Source organism: Macadamia integrifolia, chromosome 10, assembly GCF_013358625.1.
Source record: "Macadamia integrifolia cultivar HAES 741 chromosome 10, SCU_Mint_v3, whole genome shotgun sequence".
NCBI classification, from domain to species: domain Eukaryota; kingdom Viridiplantae; phylum Streptophyta; class Magnoliopsida; order Proteales; family Proteaceae; genus Macadamia; species Macadamia integrifolia.
The window spans coordinates 3,763,713-3,784,925 of record NC_056566.1 but is presented as its reverse complement, the minus strand read 5'-3'; the positions used below and the strand labels follow the sequence as shown (position 1 = coordinate 3,784,925).

The 21,213-nt window shown below is 36.2% G+C and overlaps 1 protein-coding gene across 1 annotated transcript in view; it reads left to right on the top strand.

Annotated features, from left to right (window-relative positions):
* Positions 1 to 538, top strand: part of LOC122091187 — a 4,501-nt gene extending 3,963 nt beyond the window's left edge. Inside the window, exon 5 of the mRNA XM_042661032.1 lies at positions 187 to 538. Within this exon, the coding sequence (XP_042516966.1) occupies positions 187 to 252 (66 nt within the window). The 3' untranslated portion in view covers positions 253 to 538. The remainder of the gene's footprint in view (positions 1 to 186) is intronic.
* The last annotated feature ends 20,675 nt before the right edge of the window (positions 539 to 21,213 follow it).

The window sequence follows — 21,213 nt, the reverse complement described above, 5'->3', positions numbered from 1 at the left end:
AGAGGTTAACAGTTAACATCTAATATTCCTGCAAGTCCTGCTACAATTTTCCTTCCAATTATTATGTGGTAGTAAGGCTAGTGGGAATGGGATAAACTTATTACTGTAGTGGTTAAAAAAGCCAGGGATTTGATCTTCTACTTATCCATTATAGATGATTGACATCCAGTCTATTCTTGTTGACAGGAGAGTGGAAAAGGATTGAAAAGGTCAAGGAAGAGAGCTTCTGCCAAGACAAAATCAAAACGATGAGTGTTTACTCCAAGATTTTGCCATATAATGTGTTGATATCAGGGTTTCAAAAATCAGAGGATTGGATTGGTCGGCTGATCCTGATTCTAACAAATCCCCTTCCGAAAACTAGGTTTAAGGGCATATTTGAGCCAATTCTTACTGATCTTGACTGACCCATTTCCTGATTCCAGGTTTTTAAACTCTGGTTGATATTTCATGATGGTATGTTCGAATCATTTATAATTCTTGTGAAAAAACAATGTTCTTTCACATTAAATTTATTACATTTTCTTGTATTATCTCATTTCATAAGCTACTGGTTGAAACATTCATTCATCCATTTTTTTCCCCTCTTTGTTTCATTCTTTCTGTGGGCTTTTGACTCCCAGGAACTTTTACCACCCTTCTGAAATACTAATTAATTGAAGATAATGAAAATAAATACAAACTACATTTACCAATTGACTCTGATGCCAAGTTTTCCCTCCGAATTAGACTGTTGTGAGGAAGACTTCGATTTGATCACCCAACATTTATTTAAAAATATAAGGTTGGTGACTTGGTGTTCATGGTGGTAATCAGTAATCATAAGACTTCTCTGAGATATTTTGTTATTTTTTAAAATAATTTTCACTAGGCAAGATATTTAGCTATTCAATCTAAACTCCTCTGTATCTCTAGTACCCCCTTGGTGTTGGAGAGTTACCACTTAGGGTTTTGTGTTACTCACTCTCTCCTGTTTTTCTTTCTCTCTCCTATTTAGTGTGTCTCTCTCTCTTCCCTCTACCTGATCCAATTTATAAGAGCTCTCCTTCTCAACCCCAAATATCCCAACAAAAAAAATAAATAAATAAAAAGAAAGAAAGAAAGGGTCTCCTCTATGATAACTCTCCTTTATCACAGGCATCAGAAAACTGTCCACCTTTCCCATGTCTCTTCCCACCTTTGTTAGGAAAACTAGCAATATCTTGCTCCCCTACAAAGCCCCTCCTCCCCAACACTAGGCCTAACACCCATAAGGAAATTATCTTTCATGTTGTTTTCCAACCCCTTTATTGTGATCACTTAATAGTGAGTACCTCCTGTTAGGAAATTTAACTACTTACAGTACATATCACTGATTGAAAAACTAGCCACAAGTAACTTTACCATTCCCTTGTTTTGCCCTAGTCATCTTGGAAGTCACTCATCAAAATGCCTCTTATTAGGAAACTTTGTAAATCATTATTTAACTGAGACTAAGGCTCTCTTTGGTTTGATTTCCATTTGTATTTATTTATTTATTTTTTAGAAATCATTTGTGATAATTAATTATGAACCATAAATAATATTTTTTTGGTTATTATTTATATAATAGATTGTATAATTAAAAATAAGTTTGGTATGCCTATTTGTAGAATATATTATCGGAAAAAAAAAACACTACTTGCTTGTGTGTATCTACACCTAACCTGTGTAGACACAGGCAAGTGCAAAAAGATTGTGTTGCCCCCTCCCACGCGTTGAAGATGTCTCTACACCGACCTCCCATTGGTCTACGTGCTTGTGTAGGTAACATTAAAATATAAGATATAAGGCATCGTCTAGGAGTGAAGAGGTTGCGCGCAAACATAGAAAGGGTGAAATGACCACCCTACCCAAGAAAGATGGGAATGAGTTTGCCCATTCATGCATTTCTATAAGTTTTCCCAATTATGGGATTCCTTTTACAGTTAATGCCTTATTTCTTCAAATATTTCAATCAAATCCTCCCGGTGTTGGCCATATAAATACACTTTCCATTAACACCCAAGCATACATCATTGTTAAAAATTCCCTCAAAAGTGTTTCTATTGTGGGGAGAGAGAGAGAGAGAGAGAGAGAGGGTACAATTCTGATTTTGGAATTCATATTTTGGAATTCATTGGCTTTGTATGCATCAGCGGTACTCTTTTTCCCCTTTCTGGTACCTGTAGATTTAAGATGTGAATTGTTTGTACTAAGAGAGAGACAAAGCAATAGATTTTTATTTGAAAAATCTAAAAATAGTTGAAATTACCTATTTACCTTTAATTTGAAAGGAATTAGAGCACATGCTTATAAATCCAAATAGGGAAAATTACGTGATTACCCATTTTTGGCTTTCCTCCTACAAAATTACCCAACCTATGTTTAAGTTAATAAAAATACATAAAATCAGGTTTGGGTTTATAAAACTATCCAAAACAGTACTCCTCCTTCAACTAAAGGCCTTTTTTTGACAATTTTACCCTCACCAGGACCTCCTCCTCCCCCGACCTGCAATGCGTGCCTACACGCCCCATCCCGCTGGTTCTTCTTGCCACCCTTTCACTGTTATATAAAGAAATGCAAGACACTTCCGTGAGGCTGCACAAGAAACCTGAAGAGGCCACCGCCACTATGCCTGTACCTTCCTAGTTATTGAGTGTGCCCAAATAGAAAAAGGGAATCTTCGAGAAGATGAAGGAAAAATTGTCGGGCTACCATAAGAACGGTGATCATGAGAAAAAAGAGGAGTGTGTAGGAGGCTACTAACTACAAAATGGTTCGCCACTGCGATTGTGATCATAGAGACAACGTTTGTGTTTATGAATTTTATTGTTCATTTGCTTCCTTTTGTTTCATATCATATCATGATATGTATGTATTCATCATCATCATCACAGAAAGATTTGGTGGTAACGGCGACTAGCAATGGACCCGTCATCTCTAACCCCCCAATAGCTGCTCCATATAACCTACTTCATTCTCATTACTCCTCCAACTAAGCTTCACCTTTACTTCGATGCTCGTCTACCTAACGGTCACCACTCCGTGACACAATTGAAGATGGCAAAGCGAAGAAAACCAGAGAAATTTTCTTCTTCTTCTTCTCTCTCCTCTGGTGTGTGTGGTGGGAATTTGGAAGAAAGGAAGGTGTATTTATTGGTATCGACATTGAAAGCGTGAGGTACTCATTACTCAAAACTGAATTGAAGTAGGGTAAGGCTACGGTTTATGTGAGGTTAAAAAGAGGGGAAAATCCGAAACCGAAATAAAATCTTTTCTTCTCACCTGCAAACTCGTTCCCAGTTCAGTTGCAGTAGCGGATGGGGGTTTGGAGGAAGGTTGAGCAGGATGGGTGGAGAGAAGGTGATTAAAAAAGGGGAGGTAGGGGTAGTTGGGGGTAAAAATGAAAAAATAAATTGTAAGTTGAGTGAAGTTACTGATTTGGGTAATTTTGTAAACCCAAACACAAAATGGATAATTTGGCAATGTAAAACCCAAATGTGGGTAATAAGGTAGTTTTCCCTAAATGATTTGGGACGTCAAACCACAAATAGCTTTTCATCAATTTGTGATTTGTGATATATTCTTATTTATATTTATAATAAATAAAAATAAGTACAATAAATAATACGAAACAATTGTAAAAATAAAAATAGGTAAAATAAAAACAAATAGAAATCAAATCAAAGAGAGCCTAAGTAGGACCTAATGGCATTTCTCTCCTTCTCTACATGTGATCTCTCCCTTCCACTTTTGAGGGAACATCCCAAAAACAAAAAAAAACAAAAAAGAGAAAAAGAACTTTGTCCCCGAACAGAACACGTATGACTAAACACAGGTTAGAGTGAAATGACCATCTTACCCTATGAAAAGCGAAAATCTAATCTCTATTGATGTTTATGTGTATGTTTCCATTAGCCTTCATATTGAAATAGGGAAAACACATCCAGATAGAAAGCGTTTTTTCATATAAATATTTCCAGATAATACTCTCTCTCTCTCTCTCTCTCTCTCTCTCTCTCTCTCTCTCTCTCTCTCTCTCTCTCTCTCTCTCCTCTTCTTTTGCTTCCTTCTAATGCAATAAAAGATCCAAGTGATTTCCCTCATGTTCTTCTAACCACCACACTAATAAAAATTTATCCTTTCCTTCCATTCCCCTCTTATTTTTCCTTTCCGAAACCACCCTCCTTCTTTTCTTAACTATAGGCAGTTATAGTGTCTCTTGAGGCCTCTTCTTCTCTTAACTTTAGGCACTTAGTGGCTCTAGATGCCATGGAGAAAACCTTCAAACTAGTTGTGGTTTTGGTGTTTTGACAATGTAATTGAACATTTGGAATGATGAACGTCATCATTAACTTTAACCTCCTATTTATGAATATTTGAAATACTCATTGATTAAGAGGTTTTCTCATCACCATGGGTAAAGGAAAATTTCCTTGTCCTATTTAGTTGCAAGGAAAATGGGAAGTAAAATTAATTTAATATTAAAAAAAAATTTCTTATAATCATTACCCAAATATGATTGTATAATAACTAATTCTGGATCATTTCAAATTTGATTATTAAGTTTTAATTTATTTTATATTTCAATTTTTGAATATGAGAAGTAAAATAAAAATTACATAATTATTTATCAGAACTGTCCAATCATGGTTTAAAATATTGGAATCGGTCTTTGGCTTAGAGACGAATCGATATCGATTCAATCCCAAGTTGGATCGGCAAAGATTCCCCTATTTTTCATTAAAATTTTGATTTTTTTTTCTTATCTTATTACCCTTTATCCGTATTTATCCAGCAATATGGTATCCGCCAAGAATCGAAATTAGACTAAACCGATACCAATATTATTCGACCGATTCAAGCCGATCCCATCCGAATCCTCAGACCATGATCTCGATTCCCAATTGACAACCTTACCGGGACCCAGCAAGAGAGAAATAAAAAATAAAATAGATACTCTTTAAATGGAATGATCGAGAAGCACGAGGGAGAAGGAGAGGGAGAGGACAAACTGACCGACACAGATACGTATCGGATTAAGATTAGTTTTGTTCTTTATGTATTATTGGAAATAAAAAATGGTGGGCGTGGGTTTCAATTCCCCAAACAAGGCTCCAAAGTGATTTTGGATTCTCATGGAGTGGAGAATTTCTATTCTAATGAGCAGAATGACTTTCCACGTAAATTTATTTTTTCTTTTCTTTGTTATGTACGTGGGTTTGTGGGTGACGTGGTATGGGTGTAGTGTGTTTATAGTTACAAACCTTCTTTCACGTATTTTCACACCACAAATTCTATCTACACTCAACTACTTCCACTTCTATATTTATTTCTACTAACTTACCAACTTCTAATAACTACAAATACACTATACCCATGCCACGTCATCCACAAACCCACGTACGTAACAATGCCATCATATAGAATACGTAAGCCTACTCATCCATGTGATTATGTGAGCATTCAACATCTATCTTATGGTTTGTTTTCATTGTTTGGGAGATTTGGAAAAACCAAAATAATAGGACCTTCAAATGCAAAACCGCATATCCTCTCTTTATTTCGGACAGAGCTTCGCAAGTAAAAACTGAGTTTGATAAGGCATGTGAGTCCTTTGGAGATGTCGTTTTTTCAAAGCAACCATAAGACAACTTCCAAAAATCCTCACATATGGACACTGCCTCCTAATGGCATACTCGATCAATTGTGATGCAACTCTTGCTATTAAGAAAAACCAGGCTTCCATTGGTGTTGTTGAAACTGCAATGGAAAGATTTTAGCAATAAGTTGTGCTCTTGAAACTCCAACATCTATTTCTGTTTTTGAAGCTAAATCTATACGAGATGGATTAATTCTTGCTTGAATGATTGGTGCAATTGATGTTCAAGTTGAAAGCGACTCCCTAGGAATCATCTTTGCTCTGAAACATCACAACTTTGATATTCCGGAGCCATATCCCTTCCTTTTTGACATCTCCTATATTTATAAGAATTTTCTCTCAACCTCATATTTTTTTTTTTTTTTTTGTTAATCGCTCTATAAACATTGTTGTACATACTGTAGTTGGATTTGGGTTATCATGTACCTCTGATAAGTATTGGTTCTCTGCTCCCAATTGGCTACATGGAGCATTGAACCCTTTTCCCCCATTGAATCTCTAATATTTCTTTAAAAAAAAAAAAAAAAAGAAGAAGAAAAAAACAGAAAGCTTGCGACAAAGCAGTAGTTGGACACATGTTCTCTTTGCTTCTAGAGATGTCTCTTATGAGTGTAATGCAGCGGAATTGAACTCAAAGATTGAATATACAACAAGAATCCCTCGAGACCTTACCTAGAACCCCATCAAAAAGCCTTAAAAATATTTGAACACAACAATTCAACTAATGATCACCTAGGCAGAAACTTGATCATTTTGGAGGAGTGAAATGGATAGAAAATAAATGAAAAAAGAAGAGTAGAAAAAAAAAATTTTGAACATGGGCTGATATTAATAATAAAAGTTAAAAAACAAAATTACTCAATAGTGTCGCAGACATCTAGACTCTAGACACATGGAATATAATTAGTAATAATTTTACATGCAATGGTTAACTAACATGTGGCAAGGCCACTACCCATTATCGAGCTCCTCCAAAATTGTTTATAAAAAAATACATAATGAAAAAAGAAGAAAAACAAAATAGATTTATGTAAGACACATAGATTTAACGAGAATCATACACTGATGTAGTGTGCTATGTCTTCGGGCAAAGAAGAAAATGATTCATCATGTTGAAAGAAATATTACAATGGAGATCTCTCAAGAACACCCAAATCATTGCAAGATTCCTCTTCTTCTTCCTTAGTCCTTTCAAAGTTGAAACAAATGAGGAAAAGATCAGTAAAACTAAGGGTGTCTATTGGTTTGGTTCTCGTTCGATTTATAGTCTGTCAAGGTGAAATAAAAAACGCATGGGATAATAATCAGCCAAAATCAGAATCATTTCATATTCAGTCTTGTTTTATTAGTTTCTATTCGATTTTCATCATCTGGCTTACAACAGATTTAAATGGATTTGTATTGTCGATTCACATTGGTTTCACCTTTGCACCTTTTAATTCTATATTTTTCTTCATGTATTGATATATTAAAGGTGTGACTTGTGAGGTGGTGTCACATTCTATAAAAAAAAATTAGGGATTTTGGATAATCATTAATTTTTTTTTCTTTCCCAGGGTGTTTTTTATGTACGTGGGTTTGTGGGTGACGTGGTATGGGTGTAGTGTGTTTGTAGTTGCAAACCTTGTTTCACGTATTCCCACACCATACACTCCATCTACGCTCCACTACTTCCACTTCTATACTTATCTCTAACTTCTACTAACTTACCAACTTTTAATAACTACAATCATGCTACACCCTTGCCAAAAAAAAAAAAAAAAAAAAAAAACTACACCTATACCATGTCACCCACAAACCCACGTACATAACAGTGTCGTCATATAGAATACGCAAGCCTAGTCGTCCATGCGATTATGTGAGCATTCAACATCTATCTTATGGTTTGTTTTCATTGTTTGGGAGATTTGACAAAGCCGAAATAATAGGACCTTCAAATGCAAGGCTGCAGATCCTCTCTTTATTTCGGACAGAGCTTCCCAAGTAAAAACTGAGTTTGATAAGATACGTGAGTCCTTTAGAGAAGTCGTTCTTCAAAGCAGCCATAAGACAACTTCCAAAAATCCTCACAGATGGACACCGCCTCCTAATGGCATGCTCAAGATCAACTGTGATGCAACTCTTGTTAGTAAGAAAAACTAGGTTTCCATTGGTGTTGTTATTAGAAATTGCAATGGAAAGATTTTAGCAGTAAGTTGTGCTCTTGAAACTGCAACATCTATTGCTGCTTTTAAGCTAAAGCTTTAAGAGATGGATTAATTCTTGCTTCAATGGTTGGTGCAAATGATGTTCAAGTTGAAAGTGATTCCCTAGAAATCATCTTTCCTCTGAAACATCACAAATTTGATATTCTGGAGGCATATCCCTTCCTTTTTGACATCTCCCATTTCTGCAAGAATTTCCTTGCAACCTCTTTTTTTTTTTTTTTCATGTTAATCGCTCTGTAAACATTGTTGTATATACTGTAGCCAGATTTGGGTTATCATGTAGCTTTGGTAAATATTGTATCTCTGCTCCTAATTGGCTACATGGAGGAGTGAATTGGATAGAAAATAAATGAAAAAAGAAGAGTAGAAAAAAAAAAGTTTGAACATGGGCTGATATTAATAATAAAAGTTAAAAAACAAAATTACTCAATAGTGTCGCAGACATCTAGACTCTAGACACATGGAACATAATTAGTAATTATTTTACATGCAATGGTTAGCTGACATGTGGCAAAGCCACTACTCATTACCGAGCTCCTCCAAAATTGCTTATAAAAAAATACATAATGAAAAACGAAGAAAAACAAAATAGATCCATGTAAGACACATAGATTTAACGAGATTCATACACTGATGTAGTGTGCTACGTCCTCGGATGTAGAAGAAAATGATTCATTATGTTGGAAGAAATATTACAATGGAGATCTCTCAAGAACACCCAAATCATAGCAAGATTTCTCTTCATCGTCCTTAGTCCTTTTAAAAGTTGAAACAAGTGAAGAAAAGATCAGTAAAACTAAGGATGTCAATCGGTTTGGTTCTTGTTCAAAACACATGGGATAAGAATCAGCCAAAACCAGAATCATTTCATATTCAGTCTTGTTTTATTAGTTTCTATTCGATTTTCATCATCTGGCTTACAACAGATTTAAATGCGATTTGTATTGTCGATTCACTTTGGTTTCACCTTTGCACCTTTTAATTCTATATATTCTTCTTCATGTATTGATATATTAAAGGTGTGACTTGTGAGGTGGTGTTACACTCTATAACAAAAAATTAGGGATTTTGGATAATAATTCTTCGTGATGTGATCACTTTATATATAGTGTTTAGCATTTGATTTGTGGTTGCCTTTTGTGTATAAATAGATGATTGTTGTAGTGTCTTACTGTTTACAATAGGATATCTTATTTTCCATATCCTTGTTATGTGGCGAAATTATATTGTTTCATCAGGTGTAGCCATAGATTATGTTAAGAGAATAGGGAAATAAAAAACAAATGAAAGGGAAAGGGACTTGTTGGGGTTTTTTTATCTAGTACTAGTTCCTATTCCATGCAACCGGTTTCATAAACGGTTTCAATTCGTTTAGGGCTGGCAGTTTTTGGATTTGCACTGAACTGGGAAAAGAGCCTATGAAATAAAACGACACTTTTTCTTTGCCATTTGATTCAGTTCAATCGTAAAAGGTCTATTCTGTTTCTTATATTTGGTTTCGGTTCCAAATTGACGAATTCAGATCCTCTTCAATTCCTTCAAGGTGAAATTAAGTGCAATTCCCCCTAATCTAGCAGCATGTGTCCCTACAGATGTGAACAGCCAAGATTAAGAGGGAGAAAACTAAGGGCAAATTGGGGATGGATGTTCAAAAACATAACCCGATCCATCCTCTCCAATTCAAAGCTGTGGCTACTAAAGAGTGGCCACGAAAAGGACAACAGTCACATGATTGTCTCAACAAGTATAATTAAAAATCCTCGAAGCGAAAATAAGAGGCAATGCTTGTACCTCAAAATGTTAATTCCATATTTTCATCAAAAAACCTAGGCGCCAGATGATAATCGAAGAGTACAATATAAATTTTTAAACATTTAAATCCTATATCAATTCAATAGACTACACTGAGGTTAACCATTCAGCAATAATAATCCAAATCTGTTTCAATTTTTCCAAGCTGAATTAAGTAGCTTCTGTTCCATAAAAGTTGATGGTTATGTCGACATCTATCATCGACTTTAATCCTTTTTTTTTTATCTTTTCCTCTTTTTTTCAAGTGTTATTATGATCAAAAGTGTTGATGTGACACTGTTTTCGATGAGATAATAGAGCCACATGGGGTGCATAGAGTGGATTGATACATCCATGGTAGCTGGTCTGGGTTTCAGATCAAAATTGGTAAGTTTGGTCTAAGTATACACGGGGGCACTTTGAATAGTGAAAATTAGTTTTTTGAAAGACTGTTTCTTAATGAAAAAGTTATATTGTATTTTATTCAGTCCTATGCTTTTGATTTCATCGTGCTTCGATACAGTTTGAAAAAATTACGGCATTCGTAGTCAAAATATGACTTATGTGGTAGTTGGGGGGAGTTTCAACATTAAAGATAAATTTTTTGGAATAAATTTTTTCCATATAACAATACAAAAAAAAAAAAAAAAATCTAATCTTTCCAACGCTTCTGATGTTGTCACATTTCGATTCTGTATAAGGAAGTTACGATATAAAAAAGGTTCAGGGGCATTATGGTATTTTTATAATATTGATTCTTATGATGATCGTGTCTTCTTAAATATTATAAAACATCAAATCATGATCATTACGCATTTCATTTCGGCTCAATAGGAGTTTTTATGAGAAAGTTATAAAGATTTCCATAGAATTGGTTCGAAAAATCGGAACTAATTTATTCAAATAACTCTCGGTGTTGGGCAGGATTTTTGAAAATTATTCAAAAAAATGAAGAGAGGTTATACTAAAATGTGGGACCAGGAGTTGAGGGTGGAGCCGAAACGGTTACGGTGGAGCTCGGATCAAAGTAACTCGAAAGAAAGGAATGTTCAAGAGAAAGAGGAGACTATAAGAGGGAGAGATGAAGAGAGCACCAGGGTGTTCAGAGCTTTCTCTCGCTTAAGTTTAGAAGTAGATTGAGAGAGCAAAAGGATGATTCGGCTTAGAGAGATGAGAAAATAAGAAAAGAGAGAGAGCTAGGGTTTGGGGAGAGATTTCTGATCTCAGGGAGGATTCACTTCTTTAGCCTTCACTGGAACGAAAATCTTCGGGGAAAGTTTCGATCGAGTTTTGAGACGCCGTCTGGTTTCCTCGGATGAGCTACGTGAAAGCGATTCTGAGAAGGGAGAGGCAGAGACTGCTTTGGTCGGGAGAGTTCTTGATTCTCATATGCACCCAACGCGGTTCCTCCTCTGGTTCGGCTATTGTTCATCGCCTATTTGCAGGTAACTTCCCTAAAAACTCCCTAAATTCCTTGCCTGAGTGGTGCTTGATTCGGTAATGGTGCGATCTACCTTTCTTTTTTTTTTTTTTTTTCTTTTCTTTTTCTGTTTGGCTTCAAGAATCAATTAGGCTGAACAATTATGGAGCATTCTCTTTGCTCTTTCCTGCCAGTAGTGAATGGTGTTTCAGTTCTTGATATGGTTTTCTTTACAAGAGGTAGATCGTTTCTTTATGCTTCTAAGTCAATTTTCCAATCTGTGTTCTTCACTTTAGTAGACTATCTGTCATCGTTTGTTCATACCTGCCACTATGGTTCTTGGGTCATTGAGAGCTCGTAATTGAAGCTCAGATCCACCTTAAGCGAGTGGTGACTAATTTCTGTTCTTGTAATTGAATGTCAGTTTTCTTCTCTTCTAATAAGACCTGCAGCAACTTCTAATCCAATATCCAGGACCTCCTAACATGACTAAATCCTATGAAATCTGCTCCCAAGATTGAATCTGCTGAGACTTGTTGAATTTGGTTTCGATAACCTAACGTTCATGATTCAACATGCCAATGCCTTGCTGACCTATTGTTGAGATTGAAACATGATCCGTCTAATATGAGAGCTACGGTTTCATCTAAATTCAGATTTGTTTGAATAAGGCTAAATGCATCTTGCTTTCTTTTTTTATTCTCTGATGGATATGGGACATGGTGTGTTACGTGCATGTATGGTGAGGAGGGGAGTCTTACGAAAGCATGTGGTCAGCCATTTGCTCCTTAGTTATTGGTTAGTTATTATATTTTCCACTATTGAGTCCATTATCACATGTAAGGTTAGTGGAGGTAGGAGGTTATTATTAGTGGGTTGTAATAGGAGAGGACGTGGATAGCATGAGTTATGTAACTGGAGCGTGAGTTATGTAACTAGATGTGGAGGTGGTGTGCTATATATTAGTAACAGATTAATGAAGAAATAGACTTGATTATTACCAACTACTCAGTGAGTAGGGAGGCAAGGCTTCCTCGATAAAGCCCTATTATCTGAATTATTCCTCTAACCTTTCTTTCCCATACGTTAATCTATCCCAATTTTTCTTGCTCTTATCCTCATTCAGCCATAGGTAAGAAGGGATCAAGCAAGTATATACCATGGTGCTGATCCGTTTAGAGAAGCTAAATGCTTCTTTATCTCTTCTTATCATTTCTTTAATGGTTGTGTGATGTGGTACCGATCTGTTTAGAGGGATTAAATGCATCTTCGTTCTTCAGGTCTATTTCTTTAATGACTGTGGTATGGTGTTGATCTGTTTAAAGTGACTAAATGCATTTCAGTCCATGTCCATTTCTTAGCTATGTGATATAGTGCAGATCTGTTTAGAAGTGTTAAATGCATTTTTCTCCTCCATACCAATTCTTGAATAGATAGGAGGTATGAGGCCGATCTGTTTTGAAAGGCTGAAACACACCCTCATCTTTTGTATCAGCTCCCCAATAGCCATGTGTCACCTTCTATTTCCCTTCTATATCAATTTTTTTAAAAGATTGTACATTGTTCAAGGTCATATGGTCCAGGTGTTATCCAAAATGAGCTACTTGGGTTTGGTCCTATCCGATTTTAGGTTGTGGCCTATGCCCTCTCCTTGAGCTAACCTAAAGTCCAATTTAAGTTTACGGCCCTCCCGATGAGTTTTCTTTTTTGAAATCATGATTTCTATCAATCTCCAAAGAAAATCTCATCTCTTTCTAGAAGAAATACATACAGCTTTGAATCCACAATTCATTTTTCAAACTGAAAAAATCAGAACTCCACTTTTGCCACTTGGCAATAGACCTTGGCCATTCATTGGTCAAGAATCTATGCATACGTGGCCACAACAACGTGGCCCTAGATTTTCCTATTTCAGAAATGATTTTTGCTTTTTAAAGCATGAGTCTGAAGGCTGAGAGAGTATGTCTTTCTCAAATCTATGTTGGCCGCATTGGCCCCGATCATGATTTCTATCAAACTTATCAAAATCATTCATTTTCTTTTTTCAAAAAAAAACCAGCATCGCTTGTGCATCATTTCAGCATGGTTGGCCCAATTAGGTTAAATTTTGGACGAGTCTGTCAATTCAAATTTTAAACTTGTCAAATAAATTACTTCACCTCTTGACTTACATCCCTTTTTCCCCCCCCCCTTTTTTTTTTATTCTAAGATAAAAATACATTTATTTCTTTTAAATTTCCATTTTACTTTATTTTCTCTTCCTCCTATCATTACTTGTCCCTTTCTCCTATTTAATTTCCAGTATTGGCAAGACGACCAAATATCTTGAACCCGACCCTTGATGTGTAGACTAGGGCGTGCTAGTATAGGATGGGCGTGGCTGGCCCACAATACTGGCCCGTAGCCTAGGACCGTTGGATCTACCCTACTTCTAAAGCAGTGGGAAGGATAGCTCCTCACTTAGCCCATTTTTAATATTTCCTTTTAATTCATTTAGAATGCATCATTTTCCTTTAATATGTCTGTACCATTCTTATTTGTGAATTTTACATTTCATGCTTTATTCCCATTTGCTTTTTTTTTTTTTCATTATGTCACGCATGTATTCCATTTACACACAAATACACACACAAACTCACCTTGAGACTATTTGTGTCCAAACCTAGGAATTGGGTTAGGGCAAAATTTTTTTTTTTTCATTATGTCACGCATGTATTCCATTTACACACAAATACACACACAAACTCACCTTGAAGAATTGAATTTATGACTTAGGTCTGACATAACAAGTAAGGTATACATAGGTCTAGATAGATGGAGATTGACCTTCGGGTCAGGCGAGACAGGTGCCTAACACCTTCCTTCCTCGTAAATTGACACGTGTCTAGAACTTTGGATGAGGACCATCTTTAGCCGGCATTGAATCTTAGTATCGTCTCTCTTTTGAAGAGAGACCACTTTGGGCCCTAAGCCCATCATTCTTAGGTGGCTACTCCCTTTTCGATTATTTTGGCACATATAACCACGTATCGTCCCCAAATTTATTTTTTCGGAGGCCCCTGATCTCTACAATGAGAGATAAAATAATAATAATAATAATAATAATTAATTAAATAAATAATAATTATACAAAATAAGGGTTCTCCCACGTTTTAAGACGGAATGAAGGACAAAAAAGGCAAAACAGAAAAGGAATAGAAAAAAGAGAGGGTAAGTAGACTAACGCAGAGAAGGAATGGAGGAGACTATAGATCAACGGTCTTTCTCTCTCTCTCACCGTTTCAAGAAGGGGGGACCATTAGGTCGTTCGACTGAGTTGGCGGAGAAGAATCGAGAAGTGACTAAAAAAGAATGAAGCAGGAGAAAAACGGTTACAACACCTCCTCCTTTTCTCATTGTTTCAAGTTGATCGATAAAAAGGTTCGAGAAGAAGAAGGCTATAAAAGGGAGCAAAGAAGGAAGGAAGGGAGCAAAGGGACCAACAACCCTAGTACTCATTATTTCGAAACTCTCTTTTGGTCCTTAGAATCTCTGATTTTCTTTATCCCTGTCAGGTATGTCATACTATCTTTTCCATTGCTGAAATTGTTTCTTTAACTTTAAAGATCACTGTTGGTGTGTATGATCTGAGATTATGATCTGATATCTGTATATCGAAACTCTCTCTTGGTTCTTGAAATCTCTGATTTTCTTTATCTCTGTCAAGTATGCCATATTATCTTTGCCATGGCTGAAATCGTTTCTGTAGCTTTAAAGATTGCTATTGGTGTGTATGATCAAAAAATTATGATCTGATTATTTGTATTTCGAAACTCTCTTTTTAGCTCCTCTCAACTTGCTCTCTGCTGCCATTGGTTAAATCTGAACCAAGAGATAACATAGTTCTTAGATCAAACACCAAGAAACACGAATAATAAAGAGATAATAGATCCGTACGACAGAGATTTAACGAGGTTCACACACCAGGGTGGTGTACTACGTCCTCGGGCGAAGAAGAAGATGATTCACTATGCAGAAGAGAAATTACACCCTAGCAGCGGCGAGGAAAAACTTGTCCTGAAACCGTAGCTGCGTGAAAACCCTGGAATACAATGACTTTCTCAACAAGCAACAGTACATTATATATACTTCAAATCGCGGGTCAACCCATCGGGTCACGGTCGATCCTCATCACAGATCTCAGAAAATTTTCCATTCGGATCACCACCAAAATATATTGGATTGGATCAATCTTCAAAACGGGTCAACAATTCGAGACAAACTTAACAATAGTTCTTGTTACAAATAATGAATAAGATAGGGACTAATTAATTCTGCATGACTTTTAAAACTTTTTTGAGCAAAGTTTTTAAGGAGATAGAGAATTGTGTTTCGAACTTCCGAGGATTCCAGTATGGAACTTGGGAGTTTCATTCCGAGAGGGACTTTTGTTAAGAGTGCTTCTTGCTGCTGAAATAGCAAGCGTTGATGGACAACAACTTATTACCACATAGTTCAGCAAACATATCCCTGCCATATAGAAAGCCAAGTTTTCCATCTGACTCTTCTTTTTGACCAGTCATAGAAGCCTTAATAAAACAGACAAAAAAGACATAGGGTATGGGTACAGTTGAGCTCTACTCAAGCTTCCTTAAGATAGTCTTCTCCATGGTCAGCATCTTTTCTTCATTTTATACTACAACTTGATCTCAATTACTTGATATGCTGTGATAGATTCAGAAATCCCTTGTTGAGAGCTTCTTTTTCCATCTACTTTGCAATCTGATTTCAGATAATAGAATACTAAACTCTTCTCATTTCTTGTGGTACGATTTTCATTTTTTCTTTTGTTCCATTGATCCCTATTGTGTATGTTGGTTTGATTTTGAGATTAAAAGATCTAATCTTTTTAACGTTTTCGATTTCGTCGCATTCCGATTTCGTATGAAAAAATTGCAACATCAGAAAGGTTCAGGGGCATTATGATCTTTTTACATGGTTGATTCTGATGATCGGGTCTTCTGAAATGTTATAGAGTGTCGAATCATGGTCATTATGCTTTTCGTTTCGGCTCAATCGAAGTTTATATAAGAAAGTTATGAAGGTTTTCGTAGAATTGATCAAAAAAATCCAAATCAAAATATCCAAATAACTCTAGATGATGGGCAGGATTTTTGAAAATTATTAAAAAAAAAAAAAATGAAAGGTTTTTATGTAATTTTCAACTTTTGAGCTGCTGATGTTCAACATTTAAAATAAGAGGAGAAGGGCCTTTATGTTATTTATAGAAGTCCACGGATCCTATATCAACCTGAGTGTGCCACGTAGGCATTATGCCCATCAAAGGGCTACTGAGATTTTACGCTAAGGCTGGTGGAGAATATTCCATCGCATGGTTTGCGAGTGGTCGGTGCATTGTACGTGGTACAACGACACATAAGATCAAGGGTCGCGTGTGCATAGAGGCTCAATATGGGGATCCCCAACCTTGAGATCTCATGAGATCTGAATAAAATCAAATCTGCAAGAGTCTGATCTGACGGTTGGTATTGGTTTGACCTTTATAGAAAAGCAACCAATAATTGCTAAACAACGAAAAAGTCGCTGACACCCCTGTTAGCGTTTGCATCAGTATGATGTCACACTCACACATCATGAGATTCCTATCCAATGGCTCATTTAAGTGACTCTTTGATGCATCAAGTGGCCCAGATTTTAAGGACTTTATTGATTAAATCCTATGGCCCAGATTGAGCCTAGTTGCATGTGCCACCAGCGCACCTTACACTTATCATTCGAAGATTCCATTTCAAGTGTTCTGATTAGCCCAACTTCAAATGGCCATAACTTTCTAACCCTAAAACCAAATGACACTGTCGAAGTTGCAGTCTCTTTGTTTTTTTAGTTCTATCTAGTGGAAGCATTAAAATGGCCATTTGAGGGAGATAAGGCCATGATTTGTGCAAAAAGTCATTTCCCCTTTGTTTGGTTTTTGAATAAGCGTGAAAGCTTGAAGATAGTTGTTCTTAGTCCATTAAATGAGGTAGAAGAAGTGGTTGAAATGTGTTGATAATGCATTAAATCCAATCCAAAGAAGAAGAGAAGAAAACAAGTGAGGTTTTGGTTGTTGTTGCCTTGAAAAGCAAGAAGATAAAGGGAGAAAAGGTGGGAGTACCCAACCTGTTAGTGCAAATTCTTAGTCATCTCAGGCAATCGATTGTGAGATTTTCTAACCTCAAAATTTACATTACATGTATGTATGCTAAGCTTATTGTATGCTAAGCTTATTGTAGATGAATTGTATGCATGCTATGTTAGTTGTGGATGAACTGTATGCATGCTAGCTAGTTGTGGATGTGCATGCTAGGCAAAGCTTGACTTTAGGGCATTGTTATAAACCCTAATTTATTATATTCTTATTTTGTGTGCTTACTGGGTACTAACCACGAGGAGTGGGTGCTGCACATTGTACCGACATTGCAAGCGTCATCTCAACTTTGGGTTGAGAAAATTGGGTGTATATGTAGTCAAAAGTAATGTATTGAGTATGTACGAAGCCTTTAGAGACACTACTCTGGGGACGTAAGCAAATTGCCGAACCTCGTAAAAACCCTATGTTAAGTGTATTTGTTGTCTGCATTACATTTATTGAAGTGCGTGGAATGTGGAATGGGTGTGTACACTTGAAAATGCCTATGAGAGCCTGAGTGTGTACAAGACTGTAAGCAAACAAGGGCGGGTACATCAAGGTTTGCCTTGTTAGATATCGAACAAGTTTTGGGGATCAGAATTGGACTCATTGATTCACCCCCTCTCAGTGACTATCGGGTTGCAACACCTCCTTCTAACCTTTACATGTCCTAGCCATACAAAATTCTTTTATTTTTGTAATACTGTTTGTTTATCCAAGGCCTAATGCTTTTATGTTTTTTCTTTTCCCGCTCTATATATAATAGGAATCATTTCCCCCTTTTACAATAACTAAAAGGGATAAAGTTCTAAGTTATTTTATAAATTGCCTCCTAAAACCTTAAAGAAGGTACTCGATGCACAAGCCTCTTGCATGTGCGAGGTCGGATTGTGAAAATTATATAGCCTTACCTCGAGAATATGAAAATGCTATTTTGACCGCTTAATCACCAGATCGCAACTTTCATACCTCACGGATGGACCAAGTGCACCCCTTGAGTCCTAAATCCTTATTAGTTATAAATGAGATGAAATGGGCATCCCCGAAAGTCCATTTAGCTGGTGGGGTACGCCATTTGTGTAATTGGGCCACAATCATTTCGAACTCTTAAAAAGCCACTATAGATGTTTTTTTGGACAGTCAATAAAGCAGGTTGATTTGGTAATTGTAAATTAGAATCAGTGGGGGAAGGAGAGAGGAGTAATAAGAAGCTAGTGGTCAAAATTTTGAAGTTGGGAAGTCTCAACCACAGATTTTGATCCTATTCCATCATATGATATCTTCTCTATTGCCAGTTCTCAGTCTCACCAATTGGTCGGTTTTGTTCTGTTTTTGGTTTGAGTTGAATCGATTTTGGCATAGAAATGATGAAATAAAAACAAAATCAAATAAAAAATTCTGATTTTGGTTTCCATCCAGATTGAGTTTGGTTAACCATACAAATTTACACAAACATGTCAAAAAGTATGTAAAGAATTTTTTTTTTAAACAAATATATATATTTCAATGAGTTTTGGGTTAGTTTTGGTCTCTTACTAGTTTAGTTTCAGTTTTGGTCTAGGTTTTGAATCAATTGTGGTTTTATTTGATGCGACTTGGTTCGTTCAATTTTGTTGTCATAATACCCCAAACCAAAACCGACCCAAATGAACCTTGGATTTGGTTCAATTTGGGTTAATTCAATTCAATTGGATTTGATTCAGTTTGGGTTACTTCTGATTCAGTTTGGGTTACTTCAGTTCAATTGGGGTTGGATCTGCATAAACCCAACCCAATCCAACCTCTTCAAATCAAAGTTGCACCTATCAAAGAGTGGCCATGAAAAGGAAAATAGAGTCGAACATGATTGTCTTAACAAGTATAAGAAAAATCCTCGAAGCAGAAATAAGAGATGGCGACGCCTATACCAATTCCATATTGTCATCAAAAAACCTAGACGCGAGATGATAATCGAAGATTACGACACAAATTTTGAATATTTAAATCCTACATCAACTCAGCAAATATCAAAAAATTTCAAATTAATCGAATCTGAATCAATTAAACATTCAAGCATTCAAAATGCAAATGAGACATGGAGTGGAGGTTACTACAAGAATTCTTTTATATAGAAGAAAAGGGAAACAATATCAGCTGGAAATCAAAAAGTAAAGAGAAGATCAAAATAAAACCTCTCTCATCGACGACGTCTAAGGAGCAATGCACGATGTGATGAAGCTTAAGAGCGTCATCCGCCTCCGTGAAGCTCTGCAGATACAATGTGTTGTTTTGCTCGTCCTCTCACCGGAAGGGGCAAATCAATCTAGATTTCGGTTTTTGATTTGGAGAGGATGGATTGGGTTGGGTTTAGGGCAGATCCAGACCTAGTTTGCCCTATACTTTCTCTCCCCTAATCTTGGCCATTCACGTCATTAGGAACACATGTCGCCGGATTAAGGGCGAATTTCACCTAATTGCACATTGAGGGAACTGGAAAGGATCTGAATCCCCATACACCATTAGGTAAAATAATTGGGGAAGTAGATTTGCAAAGGTTAAGTATGCGAAAAACATTGAGACTGCAAAGATTTAGATAAGAAACAACATAGCCATCAAAGTGCTCATTAAAGTGCCAAGCGCCAGGAGGGCAATGTAGTCTGGCAAGGAGGGATTGTGTGTAGGGATAGAATAGAGATGAATTTATGCTTGTGTTTTCTTATTACAGAAAGCAAAATGAAGTTTTTACCCTTGATTTTGGGACGCAAGAGCACATATCATTAAAGTTGATCACATAAATAACCAAAAATAGTTTTTGATCATAACACATAAATCACTCTTGACCCATTTATGATTTTATTGTTATTCTGATTTATAAGTAAAAATAAGAAACATAAATATATAGAGGAAATCATAAAACGGTTGGATAGATGAGGGAAAACAAGTCAGAAATGACCCATTAAAACTTTAGAAACTTTGGGTAGCAGTAGGGGACCAAGTCAAAGATACAATGAGTTAAAGGTGTGTGTGGTTATATATATATGATTGGGTCATGGGTCCCAAGCCATTAAAGACAATATGGAGCTAACCACCTAGACTAGAGAGACGGGTCAATTTATCTTTGGTCCAGCCCCATGACCGTCACCATGAAAGGTTTTGTCAAGCATCATTCTTCGCTAATCTATTTCATCATCATCATTATTATTATATTTACTAAAATCTAGGTGAGAGCCTAAATGAGTGTTCAGATCATCTCTTGGACCATGACCTTTTGCAATAATGATCAGGACCACATCCAATGGATGGTGGGAACTATATCTAATGGAGGTGTCAGAACCCACTTCCAATGGATGGTGTGAAATTATTATAGGAGATCATGATCCAAGAGAGAATCTGGCCTCCTAAAATTATTCCCTATGTCCTTTTTTTTTTAATTCAACAAAAATTATCTGTACAAACATGTTATATTGTTTCAAATTTTTAATTTGTTTCTGAGATTGCCCGTTTTGACATTTTGGTGACAATTTGAATAGAATTTTTTCTGGATTCTGTGATGGTAGCAAAGGGGTTGGGCTAATAGGCCCAAGCCTAGAGCCGAAAATTGAGGATATGTACTATCATTTTGACGAGAAAGTAAGTGACATTTGAGGATTTTCGAGTTAGGATTTATAGGCAAGAGTTTCTTGTTGTGAGTTTGGGTGTTCTTGTGAGATCTCCTCTGTAACCTTTCTTCCATTTTATAGTGAATCATCTTCTTCGTCCGAGAATGTAATACATTAAATTTGTGTGTGAACCTCATTATATCTTTGCGTCATCTTGTTTAAATCTGTTCATTTTCTTCTTATTTGTTGGTATTAGTTATCACGAAACCTAGGAAATATCTTTTTCAATGGAGAGAGAGAAGGGAATATCTTATAATTTTCCTGTAAGTTTGTAACCAAAGTAAGTGAAGGAAAGTTGTAACATTATATTTTCGTATTTTTAG